At 46.6% G+C, this 24093-nt stretch overlaps 2 protein-coding genes across 2 annotated transcripts in view; one reads left to right on the forward strand and one right to left on the reverse strand.

Annotated features, from left to right (window-relative positions):
* WDFY4 (WDFY family member 4) overlaps positions 1 to 24093 on the forward strand; it is a 340582-nt gene that overhangs the window by 237831 nt on the left and 78658 nt on the right.
* LRRC18 (leucine rich repeat containing 18) lies at positions 1738 to 22596 on the reverse strand. Its single transcript, XM_066349105.1, has 2 exons — positions 22428 to 22596; positions 1738 to 2862 (listed from the first exon to the last, which is right to left on the reverse strand). The coding sequence occupies exon 2, from the start codon at positions 2765 to 2767 to the stop codon at positions 2006 to 2008; it is 762 nt and encodes a 253-aa protein (XP_066205202.1). The 5' UTR covers positions 2768 to 2862; positions 22428 to 22596; the 3' UTR covers positions 1738 to 2005.

Consider the following 24093-nt stretch of genomic DNA (forward strand, 5'->3'; position numbering starts at 1 on the left):
CTGTGGTGTACAGTGGGGAAGCGTAAAGAGGTGCAGTGTGCCGTGCACTGTGGTGTACAGTGGGGAAGCGTAAAGAGGTGCAGTGTGCCGTGCACTGTGGTGTACAGTGGGGAAGCGTAAAGAGGTGCAGTGTGCCGTGCACTGTGGTGTACAGTGGGGAAGCGTAAAGAGGTGGAGTGTGCCGTGCACTGTGGTGTACAGTGGGGAAGCGTAAAGAGGTGCAGTGTGCCGTGCACTGTGGTGTACAGTGGGGAAGCGTAAAGAGGTGGAGTGTGCCGTGCACTGTGGTGTACAGTGGGGAAGCGTAAAGAGGTGCAGTGTGCCGTGCACTGTGGTGTACAGTGGGGAAGCGTAAAGAGGTGGAGCGTGCCGTGCACTGTGGTGTACAGTGGGGAAGCGTAAAGAGGTGGAGTGTGCCGTGCACTGTGGTGTACAGTGGGGAAGCAAGCCAGTCCCACTAGCCATGGGTGTCTCAGGCCTTCCCGCTGACAACCACAGAACTGGCTGCCAACACAGAAACGTCCTGATTGAAGAAAAAATTCCTAAAGATATTGTTTTTGATCCTTTTCTTTTAGGTAGAATGAAGGTATGAGTGAGGGGTACAGAGAGAGTTCTCTGCTATTTTGAGGATTGACTCCACCACTGTCACTTCTGCCAAAATATCTAATATAAATAGGGACACTGTCTAAAGTAGTGTTTCAGCTTTGAGAGGCACCAAGCTCCAGTTCTTAGAACTGGCTTCTAGTGAGTGCTTATTCTCCATGGTATCTGCTTTAGATGTGTGGTGACCCTTAGAATTGGAACCCTACCATCCCCACTTTGCCGAGGAGAGAACCAAAACCAAGTTAAGATGCCCAGGAAATGAAAAGATAAAGAGCTGTCCTGAACCTAGATCTAGCCAACTGCAGAGTCTCAACTCTCTCTCTCTGCCAAGCCAGCCCTGCACACCACATGGTCTTGACCTCCTCACATCCTTGGACAATGGCATTCTGCCTGTCCTCTTTCGGTGGGTCTTCCCTACAGGTTGCACAGGGTAAGCCAAGCTTTTCCCCCACCACACACAGTCCCTGCACCTAGCACAGTGCCTAGTAGAAGGTATGTGTTTATTGACTGCACCAACCCGTATCTGCACCCATTCTTTCCTTACTCCCACAAGAATTTGGAAGAGAATTAGACAGAAAAAGGTGGGAGTAAAACCTCCTTCATGTGTAGTCAAGGGCTTGCAGCTTTAGTCTAGAGGAAACGTCGTCAAACTTTTTATAAAAACCGCCCACTTTTGCAGTGCTGGTCAACCTGGTCCCTACCACCCACTAGTGGGCAGTCCAGCTTTCATGGTGGGCCAATCGCAGCACTGTTTGGTTGCGCTGTAGGGACCAGGTTGACCATCACTGCAAAAGTGGGCGGTTTTTATAAAAAGTTAAACGATGCCAACACAGGTAAGAGAAAAAGGTAGTACTGCTTTGAGCCCGAGATGTTACCTGCCAACACTTAATGATAATATTCACCCACCTCTGTGACCTCTCTTCTTCCCTTTCAAGGCTGAATGTCCATCTGCTCTCCTAGCAGCCCATGCTCTGAGGTCCCTGATCTTTGAAGGTCCAACCCAAATCAGCTCTGCAGAACAAGATTCACATTTGGGAGCTGGTGGTTGGTCCCGATATGCATGATAATAAAATGAAGAGTATGCTAACAGTATTAGCCTCCTGGGGCCATGGGGCTGTGGGCAGGAGAGTCCTGGAGCAGAAGTGAGATGGGAAGCCCTTTCTGTACTCATTGTGCCCGCATGTATGGTCTGTACGTGTGGTGAAGAGAATGGCAAAGAACTAAAAGCCCTTTAATCAACAAAATCACAAGGCAAGATGACAGGGAAAGGTGTTTCATGGGCTTGGCTGGAAGAATGACTGCAGTCATAGGGTCCTCTCTCCATTTCATGTGGAGGCAGCCCATTGCCGTCTCCCCTCCATCCCTTCCCCTTTCTGCCTCAGGGGCAGGGTCCCATATCACCTCAGTCTTCCTGGGACACCTTGGCCGTGGAGTTGGGTGAGATCAAATTGCTAACAATGGCCCTTTTTGGTGTTGTCAAGGCCACATTCTTGATTTTATTCAGCTTTTCCCGGGCCTGTTGGCATTTTTTCAGGCAAGGTCCACACAGATCCTTTGCTTCCACCAGAAATAAGTTGTCCAGCCTCTTGATGGTGTCCATGAACGTGTCAGTGTCCATCTCCTTGGGAAAGGGGTTTCGCTTTGTGTTCAGCTTCTTCAGCTTGGGCAGCCGGGCGATGCTGGTGGGGACGGAGCTGAGCAGGTTGTCGTGCAGCCCTATCTCATGGAGTTCCTTCAGGGCGCCCAGCGTGGTGGGCACGCTGTCCAGGTGGTTCAAGCCAAGGTTGACCGTGCGGATGTTCTTGAGCTGGTTGAGCTCCACGGGCAGCCCGCTGGTGGTCAGCCTGTTGTTGCTGACGTTGAGGTAGAGCAGGGACGTCATCTGACCGATGGACTCCGGGAGCTTGTCAATGTAGTTGCTGTGCAGATCCAGCCACCGAAGGTTCTGGAACTTGGAGATGGAGTCGGGGATCTTCTTGATCAAATTCCGGCTAAGATCGAGTTCATCAATGTCACTGAGTCTCAAGATGCACTTGGGGAAGGTAGTAATTCCCATCTTGCTCAAGTCGAGGCGTTTCCTCCCATCAAATGTAATTTTGACACAGTTCTTGGCTATATTGAAGGTAATCTTCTTGCCCTTGGGGCCTTTCCCACTCTTGGCCATGTTCTTCAGTCGAGGAATATGCTTGAAGGGTGTTGTTCCAGTTGGTTGGTGGTCAGTTTGAAGAGAAATCACATGAAACTGCTAGAAGATGTACTCTGATAAGAAGAGAAAATAGCAAGTGAGAAGTTGACATGAGGGTATGGGACTCACTCAAATCATATTTTGCTTTATAATAGTTTAAAGGGGGAAAAAGAGGAGAGTGAAGAGAAAACAGGACTTCAACAGAAGTAACCCAAACAAAACCGTCTTCAGACTGAACGCCCTCTCCAGGCCACTGTGCTCCCGATGTGCAGAGAGGGCCCACCTGCCAGTGCCGTCTCCTGACTTAGGACTCCACTGTCCTCGACTCTCCGACACTCCCTCCTCCTCCTCCAGGGCTATGTGTGTGTGTGTTTCCTTGGATGGACCCACACATAAATCTAGGTTTTCCTTGGAGTTATCTCAAGGTTTCTAGGGTGGGACTGCTGAGTTCTCAGACATACCATTAGCTGGCTATGAAGGAATAAGGTAGGAGTTATGAATGACTGAGCTGCCCTGCCATTTCTGCACTTGTTTCTTTCTTCACCTTCTGGACCCAGAGGATGTAGTCAGGCTGTGGTTGCTAGAACCACAGTGTAGTGGGAACAGCAAGAATGTCCCTTATGTGATGGCACCAGGCCCTGTGCACAGAGGGGCTAGGGCTGGACTTCAGTGCCTGGCAGAACTTAAAAAGGAACACTGCCTTTTTCCACCTTTTTCCCCTTTGCTGCTTCCCCTCACATCCTTCACCCTGAATTCTACTGTAGACACCTGTGCATGACAGCTGTGATGACAGTTGTGACAGCCGCCGTGCGGAGAAGTGGAATGTTCAGAGGGAGGGGGGTCTGGTCTCAGGTGCTTGGCGTAGAAGTCCACCTGCACCATCAACAATTTTCATAAGTGTTCAATACTTCTGTTTCCTCATTTGTTAAAACAGATCTTTTATAGGGCTCCTAGAGACTGTAGATTATAAAACTCTCACAAGTGTCTGGCACACAGCAAAAGCTCAATTAATGCCAACTGTTAATATCATCAGCAACTTTGCCCATATTGGTTTTAATCCTCAACAGTTCAGCAAGATTTATAGGATCATCCCCATTATAAAGAGTAGAAGAGGCCCTGGCTGGTTGGCTCAGCGGTAGAGCGTCGGCCTGGTGTGCGGGGGACCCGGGTTCGATTCCCGGCCAGGGCACATAGGAGAAGCGCCCATTTGCTTCTCCACCCCCCCCCTTCCTCTTTGTCCCTCTCTTCCCCTCCCGCAGCCAAGGCTCCATTGGAGCAAAGATGGCCCGAGCGCTGGGGATGGCTCCTTGGCCTCTGCCCCAGGCGCTAGAGTGGCTCTGGTCGTGACAGAGCGACGCCCCGGAGGGGCAGAGCATCTCCTGGTGGGCAGAGCGTCGCCCCTGGTGGGCGTGCCGGGTGGATCCCAGTCGGGCGCATGCGGGAGTCTGTCTGACTGTCTCTCCCCGTTTCCAGCTTCAGAAAAATACAAAAAAAAAAAAAAAAAAAAAGAGTAGAAGACTGAGGCTTGGGAGTGAGGATTACCTGCAGCTAGGAAGAAGATGCAAACTCTCTCGTTCTGTTCCAGAAGCTCTTTTCTTTCCTAAACTTGGTGCCTCTTGCTTTCTGGTTTTCTCTTTTGGACTGAGTCGTCCCCCCCCCCCCCGCCCTCAGCAGACAGGAGCATGCTGTCAGGATACAGATGCTGTGGCACCTCCTTTTCCCCACAGGATACGAATTCTCATGGTTTCCACAGCATATGGAGTGCCAGCAGCAGACTGTGTGAGAGCTGGTCATCACCTTTTCCCTCATGTAGTAATCCTCAGTATCAAAGGGAAGTGGGTAAAAGCTGCCTTCCACATATTACTATGAACCCCATGATGTCCGCTCCTAGCAGGGGGTCCCACCTATGCTGGTTCTCCTGGATCAGAAACTCCACAGACAGATAGAGGTATCCAGAGTAAACCAATGTGAATGTCAGCTCTCAAACATGTTCCTATGCTTTTGAGAAGGCCTTGCTAGCTGAGCCTGTTCTTTAGAAACATGGGACCAACGACACTCAGGCATAATTGGCTGGTTACCAGGGACATACTGTGTTCACTAGAGTGGAGTTTCTATATCATGTGTCTCTGAGGAACCAGACAGAATAAGGCAGGTTAATAAGGAAAGCTGAAGGTCCGGTCCCCGTCAGATGGAGTACACTCTGTCTATCTCTCCCACTAAATGTGACTACGGTCCCTAGACCGATGACATGAAGCAGCTTTCGAGAACACTGAAGACACATGGTGTGGATGCCTGGAGAAGCAGCTCAGAAGTAAGACAGCTACTCACTGGGGGTGACAGAAAGATTTCCAAGGGAAGCCTCTCTCTCTGGCCAAGAACAGGAAAGGGGGCCGTTTAGGTTCAGAGAGGGTAGGCGAGATCTCCTACTTTCTTCCCTGTTTGTTTTTCTGTTCCCTCCCACCTCAGCCCGGGCAGCCTTGCATCCATGATGTCAGCCAGGTAGCACCTAACCTCTGTGGGAGCACAGCCATCATAGGTGCCAAACTGGTCCTGCGGCAAGGACGCTGCCCTTTCTCTCTAGTCTACTGTCATTTGGCCGTGGAGGCAGAGACAGTGGCAGGAAGGGGACAGCAGGTTTCAAAAAACAAAACTCCTAGACTTCTAGTCAGAAGATGGGCATGGCACGAGGGCAGGGGAGATCCAGGGAGCTACACAGTGAAACAGAAACTGGAGTCCAGAAAATAGCTCCACAAAACTATGGCTGATATAGCCAACTACCTTTTGACAAAAGTTCAAAGAAAATTCAATGGAAAAACAGTAACTTCCAAAAAATGGTGTGGAAGCAATTGGTTACCCATCTGCAAACAAAATTGAATCTCAACCTAGTGAAATTACCTCAGATGAACTCAAAATGAATGACAGTTATAAAAGTAAAATATAAAACCATACAACTTAAAAAAAAGTAAGAGAAAATCTTTATGACTTTTGAGTTAGGCAAAAGTACAACTCATAAAGAAAATATTGACAAATTGGACTTCGACAAAATTTAAAAATTTTGCTTTAAAATAACTGTTGAAAATGAAAAGAAAAGTAAGCTATAGATTAGAAGAAAATATTTTAAATCCAACAAAGTAGTAGAGTCCAGAATCTATAAAGAACTCAAGGTCAACAGTAAGAAAGCAAACAATGCAATTTTTAAAAATGTCCAAAAGATTTAATAAAACATCACCATAGACGTTCTGTGGTTGACAGATAAACCCACAGAGTGGCTCAGTGTCATTAGTCACCAGGAAAATGCAAATTGAAATCACAATCAGATACCACTACAGTTATTAAAATTTCAAAAACAAAAAAAGACCAAAAAAATCCCCAAAAAGATTTGGCAAGGATGTGCAGCAACAAAGACTGCTCATCTATATATAGCTAATAAATAATCAAAATAGCACAGTCACTGAAAAACAGTGGTGATATCTTATAAAACTAACCACATACTTATCATATGACCCAGCATTTCCCCAACGAGGTGTTTATCCTAGAAAAACAAAAACTTATGTTTACACAGAAGCTTGTTCACATGTGTTTATAGCTGCTCTATTCATAATTGCCAAAACAGAAAAAAAAAAATCCGAAGGTCTTTCAGTGGACGATGGATAAAGAGATTGTGGCACATCTTTAGAATGGTGTTCTGCTAAATATAAAGAAGGCAAATCCATTGACACTTGCAACAACTTGGATGAATCTTAAAAGCATCTAGCTGAGGCAAAGAAACTAATCTCAAAAGTCCACATAATAAATGATTGTATTTACATGGCATTTGGGAAAAGCCAAAACAATCAGCACAGAAAACAGATTGGTGGTTGCCAGGGACAGGGCAGGGAAGGTCTGATGGCAAAGGGGCAGCTAGTGTGAGTTTCTGGAGGTCTAGAGCTGCCCATATCCTGACTGTGGGGTGGGCAGATAGAGCTGTACATGTGTTAGAGATCAGAGAACTGCCACACACACACACACACACACACACACACACAACTTTATTGTATGTAAATTAATTTTTTCTTTTCAACTTAAAAGTATTTTGTACTCTGGATTCTACTTCTGTCTCTTGTACCACAGTTGCTTGCTCTACTCAACTTGGAAGTCTGGGATGTTTTTATGCCCATGCCACCTCCCAGCCCTGTTGTGCCTTGTAAAAGCCATCCAGATGTATAGCATGTGGGCACTGCCATGGTATGCGTGAATGTCTCCTGGTGCACAAGCAGGTAACAGCTCCGCACATGGTGGTGTGTAATGGAAACCGTCCTACTGTGCTCGAGTTAAAATTTAATTTAAAAATGATGGACCAGTAAGCGGAGCCTGTGTTCTGACCACATGTTTATCAGTGACTTCTCCTCATAGTGGGCTGCTAGAGTTAACAAATGAAATGAGTAGATGCAAATTGAAAAATGCAAATTGAATCCAGTTACATTTGAGCTTCAGATAAATAAGGGATAGTTTTCAGCATGCCCCAACATGTCCCAGATATTGAATAGAGCTCTGTATTCTATTTGGTATCTCTAACCCACGGGCCTGAACAAATGGTCAAATTTCCTTTGTCCATGATCCTAATGAGTCTTTTGGGACTAATTAAAGCCAAGTCAATGCCTATTCCCTTTGTTTGTTCACTCATTCAGTAAGTATGTACTATGCATCAAGCCTCTGTGTTACACAGGTGACAATACACATGGCCAGTCTCCAAGCTCAAAGAACTAAAATCTGGATTGTTACAGATTCTAACCATCTGATTACTCTGAGCACCCAAAAGCTTGGGCTGTCTTTTGTGTTTCTTATATTTAAGATAAAGTTCAGCTCAGGGAGGTCAAACACACCAAGCAAAGGTTAGAAGGGGCCCTGGGGTGGAAAGGGTGCTTCCAGGAGAATGGAGATGCAGCCAGTTTGGTCCAGCTGAGCCTATTCCGAACAGCCCACCCACATTGTGATAAGAAGCCCTCCTGCCTTTGATGCATGGTGGGGAGGAAGCAGCATGGAGCTCTCTACAAAGTACTTCTCCATTGAGAAGCTTCTCTGTCACAGGAACTTTGGCTCTGATCATGCTCATTAATGACCTGCAAGGCTAAGTAGGGGCTGCTGGGGATAATGCACTTTACCTCCTCCCCAATCTTTTTGGGTCCCCAGAAAGCCTCAGGTTAGAGGGAGCATGACCAGCCCCCACCCCCTTTATGCTTCTTCAGGGCAACTTTACCTGGCTGGCCCTTTACTCTTGGTTATCGAGGACAGGGTGTGTGGTATTGCTCAGGGTCCATCCTGGACCCCTCAGCTGCTTAGTGCCATGAGAATCAGACCACGGAAAGGAGCTGCAAAGTCCAGGGACATCCATTCACTCATTCAATTCTGAGTGGTCAACGTCCTGCCCAGGCCTGCCCATTCAGTGGGAGAGTAAATATTGGCAAAATGTGAGAGATGACCTTTTTTTAAAGACTTTTTAAAGACTTCATTTATTCATTTTAGAGAGGACGAGGGGAAGGAGCAGGAAGCATCAACTCCCATATGTGCCTTGACCAGGCAAGCCCAAGGTTTCGAACCAGTGACCTCACTGTCCAGTCGACACTTTATCCACTGCATCACCACAAGTCAGGCAAGAAAAGATTTTTGGATACAATTAAAACTAGTTAGATGGCCTGTTATTAATTCTCAGAATCCTTAAGAGTGGGAGCAACCCACACAAGGGAGCTGGCAATTATAAACAAAAGAGATGTAAATAGATGGGTGGTTGGACAGACTGACAAACAGTTGAATGGATGGATAGATAAATAATAGATTGCATTTCACATGAACAGTTTAGAAAGCTAACTATGAGAAGTTTCTGAACGTACTGTCATCTTGTCTTGTACAATTTGTTTTTATACTTTGGAAAAACTGGACCAGTTGGTTTAACTTTAATTTCTAATTAATTTCTCAATCTAGTCATTGTAAATCTAACCGTATGGTGGGATACCCCATGAATATCTAAATTAAAAATGTAATGGCAATCTATATTTTAATGCCATTGAAATATTTGTAACCATTTCAGTTGTATGATCATTATCATCGCTATGATTATATATTTAAATAATACTAACTTTAGATACATCTGATATTTTTAACATCTTGCTAACATGATCTCACAATAATCGTTTCATTCTTTTGACTGATGCATTGAGACACAGGACAGTCACATTGTAGAACCGAAACCCAAAGTCACCACCTTTTCACAGCAGCATTTGAAACAAACTTCATTGCAAGGTCCATGCCAAATGGATGAGAAATGTCTTTTGCTTTGGGCCAAGTCTCATAAGAAAATGTTACAAACTTCCCTCATAAAGTCACTCATTCAAAAGTCACTGCATTTGACCTGACCTGTGGTGGCGCAGTGGATAGAGTGTGGACCTGGAACGCTGAGGTCGCTGGTTCAGGACTCTGCACTTGTCTGGTCAAGGCACATATGGGAGTTGATGCTTCCTGCTCCTCCCTCCTCTCTCTCTCTCTCTCTCTCTCTCTCTCTCTCTCTCCTATCTAAAAAAAATGAATAAATTACAAAAAAATTTTTAAATGTTACTGCATTTATTTTCTCCCACAACTCTCATGAGACCCATTCCCTAAACATTTAATAGGCCAGCCTCTCCTCTGCTGTGACTTTAAATCATTCCCTGTTCCCTCCAACCATCCCCAGAATGACCTGTATGCTCACACAAGAAGCCACGTGGCAGGTGGAGATGTGGGTGGTCACTGCGGGGCCTCATATGGAGTGGGTGTGTCTGGAGTCTCTGGCCAGGCCTCGACAATAGGCACTAATGTTGGACTCGGGCCGAGTCTGCACTCTGGCTGGAAGCCATATGCCCTGCTACTTGCTCTACATAGTTATCTGGCTTTTGGAGTGTGGACTCACTAGAAATAGAAACATGAGGCGCTTTTACTTTTTTCCAGCACTGCCCCAGATGTTTTCTGTCAGGCTCCTCTTTGCTGTGCACAGAAGGAGAGACCGCTGGGACGGGGACAGCCTAGAGGCAGAAAGATTCTGTGGGGCTCACAGGACTAACTGCACAAGACACTTGGCAGAACTGATGGAGAGATGACCAAGATGGGCCTGAGGGAGATGCAGGCAGCAGGGGTGGGATCTGATAGGGGCTTCCTGACATCAATTTCAGAAATGCTGCATAACATGGAGACCCACTCACCATCATTCACTCAGGTGCTCTGCACCAAAATAACTGTTACAAGCGTGCTGCTGGGCTCTTCCTATATCTCTCATCTCCATAGCAACTACATCAAGTCTCAAGCCTTGTTTTAAAAATCAGAAAATTGAGGCTCAGAGAAGCCAAGTGCCTTTCCCAAGGTCATACTGACAACACAGCACCACGGATATATCTGATGCCAAAGCCATGATCTTCTCAATGCACTATGCTTCTTCTCTCTTCTCTTCCCTCTGTTGCTTTTGCTCAAGCAGCAGGAAATGCATCAGTCCCAATGACTCCAACAAGCAGATGGTATTCTAGAGACCTAAAATTTCCAGGGCGAAAGCCACTTCTATAACAAAAAATTAAGGCTGTCTGCTCTGCCTGTGCCTGTAAAGGTGTTTGCTGTTTTTGACTCTCTAATATTGGGACCAAAGAGTGTCATACAGTTCTCAGACTCGGGATGACCCGCTGCTCACTCCTGGCCATTCTAGTTTGGCACACGTTAGCCAGGAAGCTGCAGTAGTGCTCACTAAAGTCCGCTTAACGGGAATAGGGTGCACTCAGCTGAAACAGCTGGCCAACTTGATGGACAGAGACGGGGGAGAAGATGCGATGTTTGTCTGAAGTCCCTGAGGGGCATGGCAGGTATATGTCCCACTGACCTGCAGAGGGACCACATCCAGATCAGGGTCCCTGAAGAAACCGTTCAGCTGGACCATGTGCTGTTTTTGACTCTCTAATGTTGGAACTAAGGATTGTCACAGAGTTCTCAGACTCAGGGTGACCAGTGCCTGGGTCTCCACTGCCTAAGGGCCAGTATGTGGGGGCTCATTTTCATATATATATATATATATATATATATATATATATATATATATATAATGGAAATTTTAAAGATATTTTAATAGCATTAATGGAATCATCTAACTGTAAGAGCTTGGAGATTGATGAGAGAGAGAGAAATGGTTTAAAGGGGACACACAATGCCATCAGCTGGTTTCTGTAATAGGCATGTGCCTCAAGTAGGCTGTTGTTCCTGAGCCCTCCAGCGCCTGCGGCCCCCATCCAGCCTGGCCCAGACGTGGGCTCAGTCACTCCCAGGTGCTCAGAGCACAAGGCTCTCTTCTGTCCTGAGGAGCTGTTAGCTGTGTAGTGGCCCTGAGTGGCTTACACAGGCCACCACAAGTTGAATGTTCACCATGTGGGTTCTCTTTAAAGTCTAACTGCTATACCATGCATGTCCGCTATTCTCAAAATCAGTCTTTTCCATGTGTCATCCTTGGGTGCTACCCAGCCCCCTGCACATGCACACACACGCACATACACACAGTCTTTAACCAGCCGCAGAGGCACATCCAGCAACATCTCCATCCCATTTACCATTTCATCAGTCATCACCGCCCTCCTCTGAGACACAAACAACCCTCCCTCCCAGAGATAAAGGCGCTGGTGGTGCTTTGGGGTGGAGAGCAATTTCTCTACTCACCACCTGCTTTGCCCCAGGATTTCCGAAAGGCACATTTTCCCAAGGCCTCAGCAAGCCGAGTGTCTATATGGAAATTGTTGGGCTCAAGTCATTTGGCTGTTGTCAGTCCAATTTTACCAATGCAGCTCTAAAGCTCCTTACTGGAGGGTATGGGAGAAATGTGTATGCAGCTCTGTCTACCCTGATATGGTTGACTTGGCCTCAGCCCAGCTCGGCACATGCACTGCCCAGGATGCTGTTATCTGTCATGCCCTCGCCCCCAACTGATAATAAAATTTCAGCTTTTATTTGGAGCAAAGTTCCCAGGGGGTCACATGGCTCAATAACAAAAGATGATGATTTCTTATTGGTTTAATATCATCTATTTTGTAATTCTGAATGTGTTTGATCTTAATTGCATTTGTTAAAGGAACAAAAGGGAATAAGTGCCTTTAAAATAAAATATTAAGATTATTAGTTTAACAGACTAGGAGTACCCTGTTCATCAGCCAACACATTCAAGACACACATGAGCCAACCTCGACCCAGAAAGGAGAGGAGCCTGGTCAGGCCTGGCACCGTTAGGCCCACAAGGAGAGCGGTGGCTCAGTGTCAGCCAGCACGCTCTGAGAACTGCTGTTGCCAGACAGATGTTAGGCCCACAAGGAGAGCGGTGGCTCAGTGTCAGCCAGCACGCTCTGAGAACTGCTGTTGCCAGACAGATGTTAGGCCCACAAGGAGAGCGGTGGCTCAGTGTCAGCCAGCACGCTCTGAGAACTGCTGTTGCCAGACAGATGTTAGGCCCACAAGGAGAGCGGTGGCTCAGTGTCAGCCAGCACGCTCTGAGAACTGCTGTTGCCAGACAGATGTTAGGCCCACAAGGAGAGCGGTGGCTCAGTGTCAGCCAGCACGCTCTGAGAACTGCTGTTGCCAGACAGATGTTAGGCCCACAAGGAGAGCGGTGGCTCAGTGTCAGCCACCACGCTCTGAGAACTGCTGTTGCCAGACAGATGTTAGGCCCACAAGGAGAGCGGTGGCTCAGTGTCAGCCAGCACGCTCTGAGAACTGCTGTTGCCAGACAGATGTTAGGCCCACAAGGAGAGCGGTGGCTCAGTGTCAGCCAGCACGCTCTGAGAACTGCTGTTGCCAGACAGATGTTAGGCCCACAAGGAGAGCGGTGGCTCAGTGTCAGCCAGCACGCTCTGAGAACTGCTGTTGCCAGACAGATGTTAGGCCCACAAGGAGAGCGGTGGCTCAGTGTCAGCCAGCACGCTCTGAGAACTGCTGTTGCCAGACAGATGTTAGGCCCACAAGGAGAGCGGTGGCTCAGTGTCAGCCACCACGCTCTGAGAACTGCTGTTGCCAGACAGATGTCACTGCGTTTTCTCCTCACAGCCATGGCCCTGGAAGATAAGGAAACTACAGTTCAGAGAGGCAACTGGGAGGCATGAAAAGCACAAGGCTTTGACCCACATGGTTGCCATCAGCTCCCCATTTACCTGGGTCTCACTGAGCTTCAGGCCATATTCCTGCAAACAGGATAACATTAGCAGCTGCTTCTGAAGGGCAGGGGTAGGAGGGGCCTTGGAGACCTCTGTTGTGATTTGTGTGAGGCAGGCTAGGAGAAGAGAAAGCTGGGAGAATGACCTACCTGACCCATGGTGGAGCAGACTCCATCTGGGGAGGAAGCAGATACGGGCTCCACAGCCTAGCATCCTTACTCGCTGTGGTATGCCTGCCTTCCCTGTGCAGACTTTGGATAACTTTATCAGGCGGACAAAGAGACACAGCTCCTTTGAGGCACGGGCCCCACAGGATCACAAGGCGGGGGGCAGTTCTGTTTCAGTACTCTGTGGTATGTCTATTCTTTCTGCACCACCCCTTATTGGGCCCCAGCAAGAGCTTACTAAGGGAAGACATGACACCAAGCCTGGTGTTGCCTAGTGGTATACACTGGCAGGTACCAAAGTGTGGTTCCCCATCCTCCATAGGGTAGCCCCCAACTCTGAGGAAGGGTTTACTGTAAATCCACCAACCTGTGACATTGTAAGACCTTGAAGGGGAGCACTGCATATCAACTTTGTAAGGGAACAGCTTAAGTTTTCATGGCCTTATGGGAAACTAAGGCCTTGCTCACATTCTAGAACAAAACAGTAGGGAGTCATGTTGAGGAGATGTGCTCTTTGGAGGACCTGACCAGGAAGGACCTTTTTGTGATGAGACTGAGGAAGTGAAGAGTCAGGGAGCTAGGCAGGGTGTTCTGGATAGAGAAAACATCAGATAGAAAGGAGGAGAGGAGGAGAACAGTAGTGCCAGGGGGAGGGGAAAAAAGATGGAAGAAGGAAGGAGAGAAGGATGGAGGGAGAGGAAGATAAAAAGAGGAAGAAAGCACAGGCAGGGCACAAAAAAACAAGGTAAGGGCAGACATGATCCAACTCATTTTCATAGTATTAATGAGTTTTAATAAAGAATAAAAAGTTAAAAAAATAAAAAATCAAAAAGAGTTGTTTTTTTAAAAAATTAATAATAAAGAAAAATAAAATAAAAATTAAAAAAAAGGAAATTATTCCCCCTCTCCTTTTTTCCTCTCCTCTCCTCTCCCCTCTTTCTTGAGAAAATCTTGTGGTGACCTGTGAATTATATTGTACTAAATAGAACAAACAATGCCTGTAATGGAGGGCCTGAATTGGGGAGAAGTAATAAAGGGGCAAAAAAAAAAAAAAAAAAAAAAGAAAAACAAGAGGGTATGGACCCACAAAAAGCAAATAAGGAAAAAATTTGGGTCAAGAATAAAATGATTTGCTTTTAGGTGTTGGTTGACTAAGAATTATGATGAGAGGAATAAGAAGGAAACAGGAAAATGGGGGGACAAATTAAAAAATTACTATTGTATTTCATGGAACAAGAACTAGATAAAATGGAGAGCCAGGGATGGGAGCACTGCTAGTGAGTTAAAAAGGTGAAGTAAAAACCCCCCAAAATGCCACAAACATAAGTTTGAGTCCCAGATAAGATAATTTGTTCGTTATTGAGGTTTGAATGAGAAGAGACGTAAAGGAGAAAGGAAGAAACTAATATAGAGGGAGAAAAGAAAGAGAGAGAGAGAAAAAAGAGGGAATCACTAAAAGAAGAAAAAAGCAAAAAGAGGAGAGAGAGAGAGTTAAGGGTTTTGGAGTGCAACCCTCATAGAGAGAAAGGAAGAGGAAAGAAAAGATAATGGGAGATGTAACACTTATAGGTAGTGTAGTTCAAGGAGAGGAGAGAGTAAGACCGGCAGAGAGTTAAACGACCAAATTGGAGGAGGGAAAAAAAATCAAGAATGAAGATAAGAGAAACAAACGAACAAATATAATAAAATGGGATAGGTTATAAAGTCTGCGGATTATTCTTGATTTTGAGAGATTATCTTCTTGCTTATTCTTTTCTCTCCCTCTTCCTGGTCGGTGACTCATGTACCCTGAGTTCTGCCCCTTTGGCACGCTCAGGTAGAGGTTTGCAGTTGATAAGTTTCTATGGCGATGTCATGTTTTGTGCTTCAGTCTTGTTGGCAGTTGAGGCTCATTAGCATTTATAGGCTCCAACTGTGAGAGAGTCCGTGTTCCTGGAGCCTCTCTCCTAGTCTTTCCTTCCTCAATTAGTAGCCTGATAATCCAGCTATGGGGTTGCTGCTGCCTCTGCCTGGATAGTAAGAGGCTCAAAGAGCTGGCAACTCCCCACTCTATTCCCACTCAGCATAGGGCTCTGGGTAAGGCTCAGTCAGTCAGAGCTGCTAGCATAATCAGGCGGGGCTTCCACCACTCAAAGACCTCTGACTCTGCCACTTGTCCGGTAACACGGGCGGGCGCCCACTCCTGGGGTGCTTGGAGGAAACTCTCGCTCACTATCTGCACGTGCAGACCAGGATATCAGGCTGGCAGTCTCACCCTCTGAGTGAAACCCCCACCTGCACAGAAAAGTTCCAGCGTTGGAATTGGCTCTCGCTCCCTCCCCATGTGCGGCTTTTTCAGGGCACTGGGGTGGCCCGGAGATTCCGCTTTCGGCCCACACAAAGGCCCCTGACTCTGACTCTCTGTGGGATAACACAGGCGCCCACTCCCGGGGATTTCGAAGGAATCTCTCGCCCACTATCTGCGCGAGCCGACCAGGAGATTGGGGCGAATGGCTGCCCCACTTGTCTTTCTTTATCTGGGTTTGGCGCGAGTGTTAGCTTGTATTGACTGGGTTGCCACAGGCACAGTTTTTCCTTGGCTTGGATCTCCATGCCACAGCCTGGTTCAGCCGTTTGTGCCGCAGCCTGGATCTATTCACCCCCTTTGCCCGCCTTAGTTCCTATACTCTCAGTTCCCAGTGAAAGCAGCCCTATTTAGGTTAGTGAGGAAGGTGGAGCATTTCTTACTCCCTATTTCCTTCGGGGTTTGATTATATATTTAGCCAATTTTTCACTCGACCATACCTTCGGGTGTATTGCGGAACATCTGGAGGCTCCAAGGATAGGTTTTTCTGTTTCTGGTTGAAGATCTTGTCGAGTTTTGGGGGAGATTTATTGGTATCGCTTCCTACCACGCCATTACTCTGATGTCATCTCCCAACTTATTTTCAAATGATACTGTGTTGTGAGGAGAATCTCCAGGACACATCAAACCAAGCAGAGAAATCCAGTGCCTAGACTGCCCCCAAGGAAACCATAGGAAGGACCGTGACCTCTGTTTCCTGATTTCTACCTGAGACAGGAGGAAATGCAGCCCGGAGGCTAACATCAGCCACAGGGTTGTCCTGGGCTGGGACTTCTCTTCTCTGAACTGTGTGCTCTCATGTAGGGTCTGGGGTACATCAGAAAACTATCTGTGCTGACCTCATCACCCAGCCCATGGAGTGGGTGCTCCTGGAGGCAGTATAAGTAGCCCGACATGAAAGGGAGTGAACCAGGCTGGATTGGAAACTGCCTCTGCCACGCACTCCCTGGAGCCATGGCCAAGCCCCTGGCTCCTCTTCTCTGTCTACCCAGCCTTACTGGTCTACACTTGAAACCTTGGGGATGTCACCTCGTTACAAACATGCATTCACACACATGCATGCGTGCGCGCACACACACACGTCCACTCCGTTTTGGTTGGTTGAATTCTGTGAAGCCAGTCATGCCATCCTATTTAATATAGTGTGTGTGTGTGTGTGTGTGTTGGGGGGGACAGAGAGTTTTTAAAATATTGAGCATCTTTGGGTCAAAGAGGGAAATCTGAGAAAACATTTTTAGACAAAAATAAAAATAAAAAGAGAATACATGTGTCAAGGCCCAGAGGTATGTTGTAAATAAGCCTGGTTCACATACGGGCTCCCATTTCCTCCTAACCTTGGACCAGCCACGGTCCTTCTCCGTATCTGCTTCCTCGGGTAAAATATGGCAATGTGAGGGTTCACAGGAGAAGGGGCTTGGGGCATGAGAGGGGCTCAGTGAAGGGAAACTGCTGATGAGATGATGTGACAGTTGTGACATGAAATCCTGACCTGCCTGGTGGACACTGCCGGTGGAGGCGCACCAGAGGGGCAGCCCCACCAACCACAAACACGTGGAGTGAGCAGGTGTGGGGAACTGGCTGGCTGAGGCAGCCCTGCTCTACTGAGTCGTCTGCAAGCCTGGCCACACGAGCCTGGCGGTGGCAGGGAAGGTGGGGTAAGCACTCTGGGCACACATTCTGGCTTCTCTCTAGAGATGTTCTCTCAGAGCCAGCACCCCTCCACTGCACTGACCCCTCAGTTAAGCTCAGATGACTGGTATATATAAAAAAACATGTAGCCTTTTATCTGTGGGTGACCACAATATGGTGCAATGTGAGGAAATATTTATTTAAACAGCAGCTCAATTTTTCCCATCCCAAAGTGAAGGGCATTGGAAGGACAATGGTCTAATTTTTAAAGGGATGCTTTCAGTGAAAGGGTAGCTCTGTGCTCATTGCTTTTATGTAAGGCACCCTTCAAAATGCTGCAATTTCTAATCTTAATTTCTTTTTTCTATAGAAATATTCTCTAAATTCAGATTTCCCTTTCTCCTTGAGTCTGGATCAGGTTTATTTAAAGTTATTACTGAAGCATTCAACACTGTTACCAGTGAGAGAGACCCCTTTCCTGATGACCTTGGGCAACTAGATGTGGCTTGCCAGGAGTGAGGGGTGACAGCTGTACAGGCAGTCAGCACTCAGTGGCCAGGAGTGAGAGGTGACAGCTATACAGGCAGCCAGCACTCAGTGGCCAGGAGTGAGGGGTGACAGCTGTACAGGCAGCCAGCACTCGGTGGCCAGGAGTGAGGGGTGACAGCTGTACAGGCAGCCAGCACTCGGTGGCCAGGAGTGAGGGGTGACAGCTGTACAGGCAGCCAGCACTCGGTGGCCAGGAGTGAGGGGTGACAGCTGTACAGGCAGCCAGCACTCAGTGGCCAGGAGTGAGGGGTGACAGCTGTACAGGCAGCCAGCACTCGGTGGCCAGGAGTGAGGGGTGACAGCTGTACAGGCAGCCAGCACTCGGTGGCCAGGAGTGAGGGGTGACAGCTGTACAGGCAGCCAGCACTCAGTGGCCAGGAGTGAGGGGTGACAGCTGTACAGGCAGCCAGCACTCGGTGGCCAGGAGTGAGGGGTGACAGCTGTACAGGCAGCCAGCACTCGGTGGCCAGGAGTGAGGGGTGACAGCAGTACAGGCAGCCAGCACTCAGTGGCCAGGAGTGAGGGGTGACAGCTGTACAGGCAGCCAGCACTCGGTGGCCAGGAGTGAGGGGTGACAGCTGTACAGGCAGCCAGCACTCGGTGGCCAGGAGTGAGGGGTGACAGCAGTACAGGCAGCCAGCACTCGGTGCGGGACAGGGCGGCTCTTCAGCATCTTCCAAATGGAGAGAGTGCCCGTGTATTAGCCATTTTGCCCATTCTTTTCCTGTTGTGTATAAAGGTGCTCAGTAGAGGGCAGGCACAGGGGCAACAGGTAATGAATTGGTTTTCAGGCCCATAGAACTGGGCATCACCCTTATCTTCACTGCCAACCTGGTTTTAATCACGAGCTCAGTTTGCTGACAAGAAAAATGGGTTAGAAAATGGCAGGTTGTTATGAAGAGCACATGAGGTAAGGACTGTCTGTTAAGAGGCTAGGGTGTCATAGGTTCTCAGTGCCCTATGGTCATGCTGGCATTGCCTTTGGGTAGTGAAGAATGCTGGTAGAGTCAGAAGACAGGACTGTACTGATTGCCTCCCTCACTGAGCAGCCCAGGGCACTCCCAACTGGTCATTAATCCCAGATGTGGGATTTGTAGAACAATCTTTGCTGATTCCCAAGAACAAAAGTTTTTGCCACCTTTTAAATACAATTAATAATAATATTAATAAAAATAAATATAAATATAATGGTAGCAACTTGTAGATATGGTTATACTTTCATCCATGTTTTTTTCCCCAAGAGACAGGAAGAGAAAGAGATGAGAAGCATCAACTTGTAGTTGCCTGGTTCACATACTGGCTTTAGTTGTTCATTGATCATGTTCTCATATGTGTCTTGACCCGGGCGCTCCAGCTGAGCCAGTGACCCCTTGCTCAAGCCAGCAAACCTGGGCTCAAGCCAGTGACCATGAGATCATTTCAATAATCCCACACTCAAGCCGGTGAATTTGGGGTTTTGAACTTGCGACCACAGCGTTTCAGGTCTATACTCTATACACTGCTCCACCACTGGTCAGGCTACTTTTATCCACTTTTAACCTCTAAAACTTGCTGCAGCCCAGGTAACTCACTCATTCATTCATTCATGCATGCATGCATTAATTCAACAATTAATATTTCAGTCATTGTATAGGTCAGATCAGGTCAGGTCAGAAAAACAGGACAAATATTGTTGTGCTTCTCATGAAACTCCTATTTTAGGATAAAGTAGATAAAGCAATAAAAACAAAACAAGAAGACCCAAGATTTCAGTTGACGTAAATGCTCTGCAAGAAATAAAACCTGGTGTTGTGAAAGGGAATGCCAAGAGTCAGGAAGAGACTGCTGGGTGGGGTGGAGCTAATTCAGACTGAGATGGCTGGGGAAGTCCTCTCTGAAGTGACCTTGGAGCTGAGACTTGAACACTAAGAAAAGGCAACATAGAGGGAAAAGGGGAACACCCCAGGAAAGGGACATACTAAGTACAAAATTCTCACAGTGGGGAGATGCTTGAGCTGTTTAAGAAAAAGGACATGGGGTGGGGAGGCAGAGGTCAGAGATATCAAAGCAGGGGCTGCAAGGAGAGGGCTAAAGATGTGGGTAGAGGGTTGGGTGGAGGTTTAGAGGGGTCACCCTGGCTGCAGGCAAGGCCACAGAGACAGAGAAGGGGGAGTGGGTGAAGACTGGCTGACTGCAGGCAGGAAAGGGAGGTAATGAGTCCTAACGGGGCCAGGAGGCAGAGGAAGACAGTACGTATTCGGGATATGTGGCTGAGGCAGAACTGATGGAAGTCTTTTGGATGCAAATTTCCAGGGGGCCTGGCGTTTCTATGTAGTGAGCGCTCGCTTTATGTCCACATGCATTACCTCATTTAGTCCAGACAGCCCACTTTACAGACAAAGTGCTGAGTCTGCAGAGCACGTCTCCTGTCAGAGTCACATGCTAGTCAAGCAGAGCCAGCATCAGCTCAGCCCCCTGTCAGTGGGCTTACCTCCATCGGGCTTTTCCATGAAAGTTTGATTTTCCATCATCCTGCAATAAATTTGTCTCTCTGGGCAGACAAGAAAGCTCCTGACTCATCACATTCTCTAGATGCTAGCCAAAGCTAAGACCCTGTGGGAACTTTCATCCTGGTCCAGGCAAAACTCCATCCTGTAGGCTCAGAGGTGGATTTAACAGTGGGTGCACCAGGTGCACGCCCTGGGCCCCAACTTCTGAAGAGCCCTGCAAAACCCCAACTTTACATTTTTTCCTAATGTAAGGGGCCCAATATTTTCTTCTGCAACCAGGGCCTCAACTGACCTTAATCTGCCTCTGTGTAGGCTCATCCCTCGTGGAAAAGAAAGCGTGCATGTGTTATGAGACCCAGCTCTGGGGGCTGAATGAGCTCTTTTACATGAGACTGCTAGAGAGCTTGATGATGGAAAACCGGTAATGAACTGAAGTGGCAATGAACTTAAAGCTGGTAGAGTATTGTGCAGGAGGGTAGCCCACTGTGCCCCTTTGGAGGGGTGTTGTTCAGTTGCACACCTTGTCTTCTAGGGTTGCCAGAGACCAGGAAGCATCTATTGTTGACTCTTTCATGCAGATGATGGGTGGAGGAAAGAACACAATTACCCTCCCCCATCCTCGGCATTGCTAGCCATGGAGCACTGGGAGATGGGGAGACTGTTGGAGGCCTGAGAGGAAGCTGGAGCCCCCAAGCACCAGACCTAAAAATCCCTAGACCACTGTGGGGCCACAGGCACTCTGCAGAGTGGACAGTGGCAGTCTTAGCACCTTCCTCCCCAACTCCAAGCTAAAGCTCAGGGCCAGACATTATAAGTAATTCTTGTAACCACCCAAAAAAACATTGATTTTCATCTCCATTGGACACATATGGCACCATATGTCTAAAGTCACACAGACCTGCAGTAGGGGCTCCTACCTATTCCCCTCTTACCTGTCATGGAAACAGGGACATGAGCTGAGTGTTCTACTGTGTTCCATAAAGTCTTTCCTTACAAGGCCCAGCCAGCCTCAGACCAGCCACTTGTTAGTAGGTCCCGGTGCTTAGGGTAGCTTGTGGAAGGGGTTTGCCTTCAGACTTCTCAGAAGACAAACTGCGCTCCACCGCTCAGCAAGTCAGCAGTGATTAAGGAAGGTTTGCTGGAGCTACCTTCCCAAGCCCTAGCCTCCTGAGTGACCCTGTACGCACACTGCATTTCCTTAAAGAGTGACCTGGTTGGGAGAAAGAAGATGTTCAAACACTAGTGTAAGGCCAGTATCGACGACCACCATCACAGCAGCCTGGCCCATGCAGGTTTGCATTAGATTCGGACAGTCGGTAATGAAACAATAGAGTCAAGAACTGGTGGGCCATTACCTTTAATCCTAGCTTGCACCCGGCAAGCAAGTAAAAACATACACTGGGCTCCAAAACCCACTCATTCAGTGCTCACAAAGCTACTGACTTATCCGAGTTTCCTAGAATCAAAAGTTTCTAGCTCACCAACCTTATTCACCTCTGTTCCCCATCTCTGCACAAAATGGCTTCCCCCTCAGCACTCCACCATCTTGGCTGCTTCTCCTGGCCTCCTCCATGTGGCCTCTCTCTGCTCTCCTCTCTAATGCTAATCTCACTCAGGAACTGAGAGAGAGAGAGAGAGCAAGCTCCCGGTCTGCCCCACTTTATAGTGCAGAAATCAAATCCTTTAGTCCAATATACAAAATAGGGAAGTCTCTGATACAAAGTCCACCCCACATCAAAAAGGGTGGGAAAGGCTTAGTCCTAAAACCAAGCCCCAGGCTACAAGGATCCTGCCTGCCCACAACCCGCCCCCAACACACATTAATACAATCACATCCATCCCAAGCAATCACCTGGGCGACAGGCTTCCACATGGGCAGCACCATCTTTAACAAAGTGAACATAATATATTTTATCTGCCCAACAACTAGTCTCTACTGCTAGCAGAGCCACAAAATGCTTAAGGAGACTCAGATGTTGAAAAAAAACTAAGCATGACCCCCCAAATCCCATAGACCCACATCCCACCCTTCCCAAGCTCACCCACAGCCCAGGGACACTTGAGAACAACAGCCGGGTGCTCAGCTAGCCTCCTCTCCTGCCTGGGCCCAGAGCTAGCTTCCTCCTTTCCTAAATTATGCATTAGCTCTCATCTGGAGTTGTAAATAATGCACGCAGGAGAACCAGCATTTCCAAAGTTGCTCAGTCAGAAGAGGAGAGAAAAAGCAGAGGTTGAAGCAAATAAGTTAACCCACAAGTGCAGAGCCAGCTTCAGAGACAGACTTACCCTGGTTCTTCTTCCTCAATGGTGAAACTTTGTCACCAGGCAACAGGAAACTTCCCTGGGATTAATTGGCATGGTCTTGACACTGGCCTACAAAGTGAAAGAACACAACGGCTGAAAGGGTTCCCAGGACACCCAAACTTCCCAGCAGGTGTCTTGCTTCCCTGGAAGAGATTCCCACTGCAGGGTTACTCCTGCCCCAGGCCTGCCAAACAAAGGGAGGATTACAGCACCAGGACAGAACAGGTTTCCATGGAGACCGCCTACATGACAGCCCCAGTGGACAGTTGCTAACAGAGGGGAAACACCTCATTTGCTTCTTTAAGGGGCAAATAGCTTACCTCTATAGCATGGGGGCCATGAAATATCATTACACTTCCTTGTAATTTGTCCTGATGGTTTTTCCTGCTCTTTGGTTTTAGAGAAGGGCTGTCTTTTTCTGTTTATTTATTTGAATTTTATTATTTTTTCAGTTTTCTCTTTGTACCCTTTTTACACCATTAAAATCCAAATGACTATAATGCTCATAATCATCTAATTTTCTAAGCATTTCTTCTCAATTAATACTTATCATGTCAATGCTGACATGCACTTTCTACAATCTGCATTCTGGATGAATGTGTCATTCTGAATCTGGAGGGCTTGTTTTCCCTGTTGTTTCCCATTTGGCACGACCATGAATAAGGCTGCAATAAATATATTGGTGCATTTACAGTCTTTTTGTTCAAGATTTTTTCCTGAAATTAAGAAAATTTATTTAAAAAAAGATAAGTACTAAAATTATCATGCAAATAAAATGAGAAAAATTTGAAAATACATATATACAAATAAAAAAATAAAATGCTTTAAATTATACACCCTATATAGAATTAGAAAATAAATAAAATAAGTAATTTGAAATGCAGACTTAATCTAAGCAATAAAAATTTTGGAAAGTTCCAGAAAGCAAAATGAAATAGTTTAATCTTAGAAATATAGTGAACAATAAAAATTTTTAATGCATAAAATTTAAATATGTGGAAACATTTATATACATGCCCCCCACTGCTGTTTGTTTAATGCAAAATTAAAATAAATAGATCATTTAATTTAGGCAATAAATGGATTTCAAATAATTAGCAAATAGATAAGTAGATATTTTTAAATTACCTGAACTCTTACTGCATAATGTATTTCTAATTAGAATATTCATAAAAGTACATAATTTATATTAGAAAATAAATAATATAAAAATTATAAAATACATAATTGAAAATAAATTAATATTTTAAGAAAGAATATATACAAGATGATAAATACATTTTAAAATACAGATATGAAAAAAAATACAGATATGTAAAACCTTATAAAAATTAAAGCCACTCTTTGAGCATAGAGGTAACTTTATGTTTTATAGCCTCCCAGAGTTTTACTGCACATACAACACTATTTTATGGCACAGGTATGCAATAATAATTTGGTTACTTTCCTAAAGCTCATTTAACTCCAAATATACACAAACTACTAGTGTGCCAGGTAACTCTACAACTAACATTTTTGTTGCTGTCACTTTTTGTTTGCTCTTATTTTATCTTCCCCTTCAGAGGAAAGAGCTTGTCTTCAGAGTCAGGCATTGGGTCAAGGTTTGGTTCCGGCAGGTGCCCTGCCCAGCCTGGTATGTTGGGAGTGC

This window comes from Saccopteryx leptura, chromosome 9 (assembly GCF_036850995.1).
Source record: "Saccopteryx leptura isolate mSacLep1 chromosome 9, mSacLep1_pri_phased_curated, whole genome shotgun sequence".
NCBI lineage: Eukaryota > Metazoa > Chordata > Mammalia > Chiroptera > Emballonuridae > Saccopteryx > Saccopteryx leptura.

What these genes read in the sequence shown, in the direction of transcription:
- LRRC18 (XM_066349105.1), bottom strand. Translation starts at nt 2,767, where the DNA reads ATGGCCAAGAGTGGGAAAGGCCCCAAGGGCAAGAAGATTACCTTCAAT.